At 56.7% G+C, this 10,482-nt stretch overlaps 1 protein-coding gene across 1 annotated transcript; it reads right to left on the bottom strand.

The window, feature by feature from the left end:
• Window positions 1–6,389: 6,389 nt before the first annotated feature.
• Window positions 6,390–10,249, bottom strand: SLC35B1 (solute carrier family 35 member B1). The gene is made up of 9 exons (XM_082297593.1): window positions 9,843–10,249; window positions 9,501–9,604; window positions 9,299–9,429; window positions 8,937–8,967; window positions 8,551–8,708; window positions 8,093–8,219; window positions 7,467–7,573; window positions 6,989–7,142; window positions 6,390–6,760 (listed from the first exon to the last, which is right to left on the bottom strand). The coding sequence occupies exons 1-9, from the start codon at window positions 10,019–10,021 to the stop codon at window positions 6,708–6,710; spliced, it is 1,044 nt and encodes a 347-aa protein (XP_082153719.1). The 5' UTR covers window positions 10,022–10,249; the 3' UTR covers window positions 6,390–6,707.
• Between the last annotated feature and the right edge of the window lie 233 nt (window positions 10,250–10,482).

Genomic DNA, 10,482 nt, shown 5'->3' on the forward strand with positions numbered 1-10,482 from the left:
GTACGTTGGTATGGCTCTTCTCTGCTACTTTGTAGTGATTTGTAACCAGTAAAACAAAAGTTTCCTTATTAAAAGTCCTTAATTACCTCAAAGTTTGTAGAGCAGCTTATCCAGAGCGAGCCTTTCCCTCCTACCACTTCCAGCCTCACGGTGAATTAATTCAATTACACACAAAGCACCCGATAACTGGATTACCCAGGTTCTGTAACACAGCCACGCTTATTGAAATGGGAAATGCTAAATATTTTTGTCTCCTCTCCCCTTCTCCCAGGTGAAAATCGCTCCTCCTGGCCAGGGCCTGCCACCTCGACCCATGGCTGGCTCCTGGATTATCGGGAATGTTCTCTGCAGTGTCCCAGGTTTTCCTGGCAAGTGTCGCCTCCAAGTCCTGAGCAATCATTGGACCCTGCTGCATTCCTTTGTTTCCCCAAGTGCTGCCCGTGGTGACAGAGCAGCAGGTGATGCTGCACTGATGAAGAAATGGCTCTGTGAGGTACAGGATTGGTGTTCACATTCCCGTGCTGGCCACACGTTTCTCCTAGAAACCTCTTTTCATCCCCTTTCCATTCCCATTTTACATTCCCACCTAAGCTGTGGATTTTTAGCGATGGATTTCTTCTCTCAGAGCTGAAGTACGGGAGGAAATTACAGCACCAGTTTCACAGACAACAAAGAGATTCCCCCCTCCTCCCTGGCAGCCTCTCTGAAAGCAGAACAAACAGAAATTCTCCTTTAATCCAGTGCTGGCCAAGTGTCACTCTGCAGCGGGGAAGTCAAGTTCTTTTGCAGGTTCTCCTGATCAAAACCCTCTTGTTCCCAGGAAGTGGAAAATAAAATTTGGCACCTGTGGAAACAGAGGTGGAATTTCACCTCTCCTCCCTTTGCAGAAGTTATGTAGGCTGGGTTCTGTCCTCCTTGGTGGCTGGGAGAATTATTGTCACTTCTTTGTGTCTGGGACACCATTCTGTGATAAATAAACAATTGCAGGTGCTTGAGCCTTGGAAATTCAGGTGGGGATTTGGATGTGTGTGAAGTGAGAGCTCTGAATTCCCAGCTTTGGGGACAATTCCCACCTGGGTGGCACCAGACAGGTGGCATTTCCCTGTGACAAGAGGCACTAAATGCTGCGGTACCCACAGGTTTGGAGGTGTCACCCCTCTCTGTTTGATTTCCAGGGGAAGCTGATTAAAGTGATGGCTCTGAGAGGAGCTGTGTGCAAGAATTTTAACTAGCTGCTGCTTTTTAATATTCACTTCCTCTTTGGGTTTAATTATTTTGTTCCTGCGTTTTCTCTTTCAATTTACTAAAACTCCAGAAATGTAATTAGGGAGAGGCTGAGCTGCAGAGAGCTGCCAGCGTTTCTCCAGCGTGATTAAATGGAGCAGCCCTGCCTCCAGCGAGGGGCTGCAGGACAGGATTCCAATCATTATCCCCCTGTTATCCCGGAAAGGATCTGCAGCACGTCGGGATCAGAGTTATTGAGAATGCAGCACTAATTAAACTCTCCTATCAGGAGAGGATGAAAACACAGTTATTTCATTATTTCCTGGATTTGCCATCTCTGTTACCAACCCAAACAAACCCGCTCCAAACAAAGCCCAGCTCAATCACGGGGGAGACTTAATGAGGCTTTAATTTGTGCAGCACTCACAGGACCAGCGCAAGGTGCTGCCTCCCCTCTGCCTGTGCCAGGGGCACCTGTGGAGCCCATTTCCCACGTGGGGAGCGCCAGGGATGCTGCGGTGCTGCTACAAACTGACGGAATCGCTGCTGGGTTTGAGGACAGGGTTTGTTGGTTTGAAATTTAAGTCATTACGGAACGTGGATATCACGGGCTTTGATGGTTTCGTTGTTAAATGGTAATTTTTTGGCTACAGCCAATTAAAAATCCATTATCTCCCGCTCCTGCTGGGGTGTTTCCAGCCCTTGCAGATGTCCCGCTCCTGCCCAGCCCAGCGCAGCCCCTCTGGATGTTTTATCTTGTCACAGCAGCCCCGGCTCTGTCACCTCGGCGCGCCCCGGGGGCTGCTCGGTGCCCACACGGGCTCTCAGGACAGGCAGAGCTGCTGGATCCCAGAATCCCTGAACCATGGAAGGCCGGGCATCCTGCAGGGAAAGGGGACGGAGAGCCTGGATGCTGCAGCCCTTCCGTGGAACAGCACACACGGAGCGAGAGGCTGAGCCCAGCAGTGCCCCCTTCCCCGCACTGTGGATTAATGAGGGTGGGGTAGGAGGGGAAATATTCCCACCTTCGGGAAGTCTTAAAGTGGAGAGAGGCCAAGCAGCTTATTTACACGGATAGATAAAATACATGTGTCTGTTACAGAAATAAATAAAATATTGATGTCTTTTAAATATGGGATAAAAGGGTTGGGAAATTGGTGGCTTCCAGGTTCGAGGCAGGAATCCAGAGTGTTACAGGAATTAGGTGGGTGTTCCTTGAGGGGGGTTTTCCTTCCCTGTGAGGGTCTGGAGGGGCTGGGATGGAATTCCCAGAGAAGCTGTGGCTGCCCCCAGAGCCCCGGGAGTGTCCCAAGCCAGGCTGGACAGGGCTTGGAGCAGCCTGGGACAGTGGGAGTGGATGAGGAGCTTTGAGGTCCTCCCAACCCAAAACCACTCTTGAATCCTTTGATGCTCTCATCCTGATCCCAAACGCTGAAAATTCCTGCTGCTGTGGTAGGACAGCTCCCTTTTAAACCATTCCGAGTTCACTGCTCTGCACATTTCCCACCCGAATCCCCTTCCCTGACTCCAAAACACCTCAAGCAACCTCCACTCAGTCCTTGCTGCTATGATTAAAAACCACTTTTGTTTGGGAGAAAACAAACACTGCTTAAAAAAAACCCCTGCCCTCCTTCAGCGAAAACCCTGCCCTGGAGGTTTTAATTGCAGGGAATCTGCTGGATTGCTATTTTTACCTGGATTGGAGACGCATCAAAGCTGATTTTGGAGGAGAGGAGGAACTGAGCCTTTAAAATGCACAACGGTGAGCGAGCGGCTCCCCCCAGCCCCTGAGCGGGGCTTTGGTGCTCGTTAGCAGCAGCTCCTGATGAGGCTGCTCTTGTTTTCCAGGCTGCTTTTGATCCCGGACTCATTAAAACCTGATCCTGCTGTGGAATTGTTTTGCTCTCCCCAAGCCTCCGGTAGCTCTGCACCTGCAGGGTGGGGGGCCCAGATCGTTGTCCCCAAGTCCTGGAATTTATTCCAGAGCAGATTCCCCCACAAGCAGGAGCTCATCCTCGCGGGAGCACAGCAGGTTTCCCTCATGGTGAGCTGGGCATGGGCTGAAACAGAGCCATGGGGGGTTTGTGGCTCCTGGTCCCCCTTCTGCAGGTCCAGGGGGAAAATTGGACAAAAGAGCTGGAAATTGGGGGTGGGATTGTGCAGAACAGGGCAGGAGAGGCTGGGTGAGGGCTCAGACAGCTGAGAACAAACCAAAACTTGGCTGAAAAAGGAGAGGAAAGGGAAAACTGGGGAACAGGGAAGTGATTTGTGAAGGGAGGGTGTCAAAGTGCATTTGCACCTTTGGGAGTGGCAGCAGTTTGGGAACGGGATTTTTAAAGTCTCCGCAAACCGGGAATTTTCCCCTGCTCAGCCCTGGGGTCGAGCACTAAACCAGAGTTTAGGCTCAGTCTGGTTTGCTGGGGGGGAGAGGAGAGCTCTAAACCTGTGCTCTCCACACCACCAGGGTTAATATTAACTGGAATTAATTAATTGGGGTTTCATTGCCCCGATTCCAGCAGGGATCAGGGCTTAACCATTGCTGCTCCAAACCCCCATCCCAGCATTCCCAGAGCTGCTTTCCCACTGGATTCTGTCAGCCCTCCCTGGGACTGGGTCAGTTTATGGAGAATTAAATGAAATCCTGGATCCTCCATGGGTTCCTGGGATTTATGTAACTCCCACTTCCCCAAGCATTTACTGGCTGCAAAGATAAGGAATTCCTTCAATCCTCAGGTAGCAAGGCCTGGCTGCTGGGAGACATTAACGGAGCTGCTTTAACCTCAGTGGGTTTATGGGATAATGGGATTCGGGTCAGAGGGACAGGGGGAAAAACTCCTTGGAGTTCATCAAACCACAGAAAATTTTTAAAAACCCTAAATTTATCAAACCACAGAAAATAAAAAAACCCCAAATTTATCAAACCGCAGAAAATAAAGTTTAGGCACCGAAGTGCCCAAATTCCTCCAGCCCAGGTCCCTCCCAAACCCAAATTCCAGGATTTTGCTTTCCCAGCCACACTCACCACAAAACCCCAGATGAGGGGGTTATTGCCTTGGAATACTCCATTTTTGGGAAACTTGGAGCAGAGTTTTCTGCTCCTGCCCCAGGGCCGCCTCCAGGTCCCTCCTGGGGGCTCCAGACTGGGATTTTACAGAGGGAAGAGCCCAACATTTGATTCGATGTGGGGACAATCAAAGCAAACCTGCAGGAAAGCCAATCATTAAATCATCGAACCATTCACCAGCATGGAAACCTTCCCTTACTGCCCCCAAAACATCCTCGAGGTATTTCAGAGGAACACCGAGATTCCAAGGGAGCAACAACAATTCCTTTTCCATCTTTGCTCTCCCGTGAGCAGAAAACGATCCCTTACAGAATCATCTCCATCCCTGCAAAACATCCAAAAATCCAGTCCCATCCACCTCCCCTCTCCAAACATTTGGGTTTTTTTTAAACCATCTGCTGCTGGAGCTGCAGGAGGAGCCGGCAGAAGCAGGGAAGATGAAAGGAGAGGGAGCAGCGCTGCCAAAGTGCCCCCGGTGGGTGCCAGGGCTCGGCTCCGCAGTCCAACCTCCCCTCCCCAGCCCCTCCCGGAGCAGCTGCCGCGCTGCGGGCTCGGTTCTGATCCCCCCCCCCCAGAAATTCCCGGAGCTGACAGAGCTTCCTGGGAGAATTCCAGCGGGAATGTTTTCCATGCGAGGTGCCAGGGGTGGTGCTGAGCGGGGAGCAGCTGCTGGTGAGCTCGGAGCTGCCTGGGAGGAGCAGGGGGATGATTTCAGCTCCAAACTCAGCTCCAGCGGGGCTCTGCTGGTGGCCGGGGAGGATTAAACACGATAAAAATGGAGAAAAATGGGAGGGAAATGAAGAAAAGCTGGATTTGCACCTCGGTTTGGCTCCAGCAGCGCAGCTCGAGCAGGGATCACACAGGAGCTGCTTTTGTTGGGTTTCTCCCGGTGTTTGTTGGGAATGGTTGAAGGCAGAGTTCCCCCTGCCGGTAACCGAGGCCGGAGCGGGCTCAGGTTGGGCTCTGGAGCCGGCAAAAACCGGGAGAGAGAACTCCTGCCCCAAAATTCCTGCTGGGAATCCTCCTTACCCCAAAACTGCAGAGGCAGGGGGAGCTCCCAGGGCTGGAAGAAACCCCAAAAATCTTTGATTTACCTGGATTTGCATCCCATGAACTGCAGAAGGTCTGATCCAAGCCGGGACTGAACCAGAGCCGGTGAAGCCCAGAGTGCTGTGGAGATCCTGGGATTTGTTCCTTGGGAATTCTGGGCTGCTCCCACGTGCACTCACACTGACCATGGAATGGGTGGGGCTGGAAGGGACCTTAAATCCCATCCAGTGCCACCCTGGGACACCTCCCGACCCCAGGCTGCTCCAAGCCCTGGCCTGGCCTGGATGGGGCTCCCTTGGTCACTTCCCGCTGGGAATAAACCCAACAGCAGGAACTGAGATCCCTTTGCCCTCCCCTGGATGTTCTGGCAGCACTTTGGGCATCCCTGGGCCCTTCCTTGGGGATGGGAGGAGTCTCCTGACATTTCCCCCAAATCCAAGCCCTGCCTCTGGTTCTGAAAAAGGAGCAAAGCCCAAAACCCAGGGAACAGAATCTTCCCTCTCCCAAAGGCCCTTGGAGGAGAAAAAGCAGCAGAGGATGGAAATTCACTGAATCCCACCCCAGTTCCTTTGGGGTTTATCCAAAGAGACACCCAGATCCAGGCAGGAGCACCCCAAAGGCTCCTCAGGAGGAGTCAGGAACCCCGGCAGCCACGGGAGCTGCTCCTGTCTGGGGGAAATGCCAGAGCTGCTCTGGGAACCCCTCCTGGGACTGCCCTGGAGCCTCCTGGGGGATCCATGGACAGGACAGGAGCTGTTCCGGCAGATCCGGGGGGTTCAGCCCCAGAGCTGCCCTGGGCTTGGGGAATTCTCATTTCCTGGGAGCCAGAGCAGGGTGAGGCACATCCAGGATTTCCACTCACACATCCCAGTGGGAGAAAATCCAAGCGGCTGCTCCAAGCCTCTGGAAAACCCCACAATCAGAGGGGGGTGTCTCCAACAAGGCTTTAACCTTGGGATCACCCCAAAAACCGGGATCATTCCTCTCCCTCCCTGGAGAGCAGAGCTGAGTCCCCCCCAGATCAACCAAATCCCCAAAGAAAGCCCGGGAAGAGTGGCCATTATCTGTTTTCTTTAATAAAGATAGGAAGGATTTGTGTTTTCCTGTTAAGGCAAGGATCTGCTCCTGCTGCTTGGCTCCGGGGGGCAGCTCTGATTACACAAAAAAAGCTGAATTACACCTCAAACGGAAGGATTACATTTCAGAGACGATTTAGAATTAAAAAAAAAAAAACCAAACCAAAGCCAGAAATAAATTCCACACGGTCTGCTTCTGATTCCCTGTCCTGAGTCCAGTTCCACGCCAGATTCTGAGGTACAAGACAATAAATTAAAAGTTCATTCCGACTGCGGGGATCGAGCGATCAACCTCAATGCGACGTCTTCTTCGCCCCCTTCCCGAATTTGGCATCGAGTCCAAGGCCTGGGGGGAGACAAACCACAAAATTTGTGTTCTTCAATCCAGCAGAAAGCCGGGAATTTGGGGCAAAATCAGCTTAATATCCCCAAATTCCCCCATGGAATGAGGGAGGGGGAAAGGAGCAAATGGATCTGCTGGTCCCACACTCCCTCCAGAGCGCCCTTGTCCCGTTCCAACGGGTTTGAGGAGTTCCCAGGGGAAGGATCCCATGGATTCGCTTCCCAAACTCACCCAGGAACACCAGGATGGTGCCCACCCACTGCATGGGGCTGATGGGGTTGGCAAAGAGCACCACGGAGGCCAGAATGGTGAAGAACTTGCGAGTGGTGGTGATGATGGAGCAGGTCAGGGGCCCGAAGTACACCACGGTCATGAAGATGAAGCTCTGCCCCGACAGACACAGAGCTCTGTCACTGCCACGGCCAGGACAGGGAGCCAGGGGAAAATCCCAAGGGATCTTGCTTCGAATCCTGATTATTCGTGGGCTGAAGTGGGTTTATGGCATCCTGGCATGGGCTGGAGGGGCCTTGAAGCTCATCCAGGGACAGCTTCCCCTATCCCAGGTGCTCCAACCTGGCCTTGGACGCTCCCAGGGATGGGGCAGCCACAGCTTCTCTGGAAATTCCACCCCACTCCCTTGCAGGGAAGGAAATCCCACCCAAAATCCTGTCCCTGACCCCATGGGACGGCCCCAGCCCAGGGCACTGACCTGGCCCAGGGCGCTGGTGAGCCCAAAGAGGAGGATGTTGGAGATGATGCTGGGATAACGCTCCGTGAAACTCAGGAACTCCCAGAGCTCCCCTGTGAACAGGATCCCTGGAAAACAGCCCAGGATGAGCGGCTTGGATGAGGATTCCCCGCCCACGTGGGGTCGGGGTGGGCTCAGAACCCCTGAAAACAGGGAGTGAGCTCCACGAACAACAGGAGGAAACAGCAGCAGGAGAAGCAGTCGCCCTCCTGGTTAATCAGTGAAAGAAAGATCATTAGCTGGGATCAAATTCCAGCAGAACAGTCCCCAGCAGTTAATCAGGAGCGCTGCTCCCTGCTCCTGGAACGGTTTGGGCTGGGAGGGACCTCAGAGCTCACCTGGTGCCGTGGGCAGGGGCAGCTCCCAGCCCTGCCTGGGCTCCGGTTTCTGCTCCCAGCTGGAGCAGGAGCTGCTCTGGGACCCTCAGGGGAGAGCCCAAGGGGTGGCAGGGGCTGGGGCCACAAACAAAAAACCCAAAAATCCCAAACAAAACGAATTCCAAAGTGCCCCAGGTACATTTTCTGGTGCCGGGGCCGGCCCAGGGCAGGGCGTGGCCGTTCCCTGGGATCCATCCCTGCGTTCCTTACCTGCCCCCAGGAACAGCGTGGACCAGAGGTTGACGTTGAGCATCATGTGGTTGGAGCCTGTCTGGTAGTGAGCCCTCATGTGGTCCTGGGACACCCCCGTGAGCCCGTCCAGGGTCAGCGACAGCAGCTGAGCACAGACACCACAAACCCTCAGGGCCTGCTGCTTCTCCCCAGGGAAAACCCTCCTGCCCCCCGTTCTTACAGGGGTTATTAGCAGGGGCTGTTAGCGGCGCTGCGAGGGCGTGCAGAGCGCAGGAAGGCTGCCCTTGCCTCCAGCTGTCCTGCCACACCTTCAAGGCACAGCTGAGACCCTGGGACCCATCCCAGGTGAGGGTAAATCCCACCTGAGAGCCCAGAATTTATCCCAGGTGAAGGGGAAATCCCACCTGAGACCCTGGGGCTCCTACCAGGTGTAACCCCCCCTCCGAAGCCCGGCCCTGGCGGGTCCCTGCACTCACCAGCAGCAGCTCCCCGTAGCCAAAGACGTGCTCGGTGTCCCCCATCCCCTTCTTGGGCTTGTAGAGGAACAGGGCCACCCCCGCCACGATGAGCAGCACGCACAGGTACTTGGCTGGGGGGTACCTCTTCCGCAGCAGGGTCACCCCCAGCAGCATCACTGGGGAGAGGGGACATCAAAAATGGCCCCTGGAACCCCTCGGGGGCATTAAAGCCCTACCAAGTCATTCCCAAATCACGGCTGCAGAGAAGGAACATCACCAAGTGCTCCCCAAACCCCTCCCTGGAATCAAACCCGGCCCAGCCCCAGGCAGAGCTCTGACAGGTGAGGGGCTGCTGGAGGCACAGAAATCCACACAAACACACAGAAAATGGGGAATTCTCCTACCTGGGATGGGCTTACAAGACTTGCCCAGAACCTGGGAAGGAAGGATGGGTGTTAATGATCCACATCCCAAAACGAGACACATAACATCCCCTGTGGGCTGCTGAGACTGAGCAGGGACAGCTCAGCACGCGCCTCAAGGGGAATCACCCAAATTCCCTCCCAATCACCCAACTCCCAGCATTTCTGGGCGATTTCTCTCCCTTTTCCGAGCTCTCTCAGCCCCTCCCTCCAGCTCCGGCAGTGACCGTGACACAAAAGGGACCCCAGGAGAACGAGTGCTGGGGTCAGTGCCGGGGTCAGGGCTGGGGTCAGTGCCGGGGTCAGTGCCGGGGTCAGTGCCCCCCGTGTCCCCCCGCACCCACCTGTGTGGGGTAACTCACGAACTGCAGCGCGGAGTTGCTGGAGACCATGGCGCCCAGGTAGGACAGGGAGCAGGCCCCGTACAGCCACCCCCGCGTGCGGTCCGGCCGCGCCGCGTCCACGAACCGGATCACTGCGGGGACAGCGGCGGCTCAGGAGCGGCCCCGGGCCCGGCCACCGCCGTCCCGGGCATCCCGGACTTACGGAGCTTGGCGAAGGCGGCGTTGATCACGCACTGGATGAACACGAGGGTCAGCGCGTACTTGAACTTCTCCTGCTTCGCGCCCTCCCCGTAGCGGCCTCGGGTGCTGCGGGACGGACACCGGGGACAGAGAGAGCGGGACGGGCACCGGTGAGAGCGGGGAGAGAGCCGGGGCCACGGGCAAGGAGCGGCGCGACCCAGCCGGGTCCCGCTGCCCGCGTCTGCCCCAGTCCCTCCTCTGCAGGGCCCCCAGCCCCGGGTGTCCCCCCAGCCCCGGGTCTCTCCCCGGTCTCCCCGTCCCGTGCCCCGCTCCGTCCCGGTGTCCCCGGTGCGGCGCGGCTCACATGCTCTCCTGCAGGATGCCATAGTAGAAGTAGCAGGCGAACACGCCGAGGAAGCAGACGGGCAGGCGGAGGCGCTCGGGCAGCCCCGGGGCCACGCTCGCTCCCATGGTGGCGGCGGGGCCGCTCAGCGCGGGCGGCACCTCCAGCGCCACATCCCGCGGCGTCCCGGGCGGCCTCATCGGCCCCGCCGCGCCCGCCCCGCCCCGCGCCGCCCGCCGCGCTGCCGGAACGGCCGCGGGGAGAAAGGCGGCCGAGAGGCGCTGAGAACAGCGCGGGGCCGGGCGGGGGCTCGGCGCTGCGACCCTCGAACCCTCCCCGGGGCCGCGCCCGCCGCGATTCGGCCGCGATCGTAGCGGCGGGGCGCCGCGCGGCGCAGGCAGTGCGTGGGGCACCTCCGCCTTGGGGGCCTTCTCAATGCACGGCGCGCGCGAAAGCGGCACCCGATGTGGAGCGCAGCGATTGGCGGCATTGAGGGGGCGGGATCCAGGAACGGGCTCTGATTGGTGAGCCCGGGCAAGAGGCTCCGCCCACTCCCGGCGGCGCTTTCCGGGGTCCTTCCGCCGGTCCCGGGCGGAGGTGCCGGGTCCTGGCCGCCACCGGGACCGCCCCTCCTAAGGCCCGGTTCAGTCGCTCCCGCTGC

The sequence above is a fragment of the Coloeus monedula genome (assembly GCF_965178545.1).
Source record: "Coloeus monedula genome assembly, chromosome: 26".
NCBI classification, from domain to species: domain Eukaryota; kingdom Metazoa; phylum Chordata; class Aves; order Passeriformes; family Corvidae; genus Coloeus; species Coloeus monedula.

Excerpts from the sequence above, each read along its gene's own strand:
- SLC35B1 (XM_082297593.1), bottom strand. The coding sequence starts at position 10,021 with ATGAGGCCGCCCGGGACGCCGCGGGATGTGGCGCTGGAGGTGCCGCCC. Across the intron at positions 8,968-9,298 it reads TCGTGAGTTACCCCACACAG|GTTCTGGGCAAGTCTTGTAA; the intron begins GTGGGTGCGGGG and ends CTTCCTTCCCAG. Across the intron at positions 8,709-8,936 it reads GTCTTGTAAGCCCATCCCAG|TGATGCTGCTGGGGGTGACC; the intron begins GTAGGAGAATTC and ends CCCTCTCCCCAG.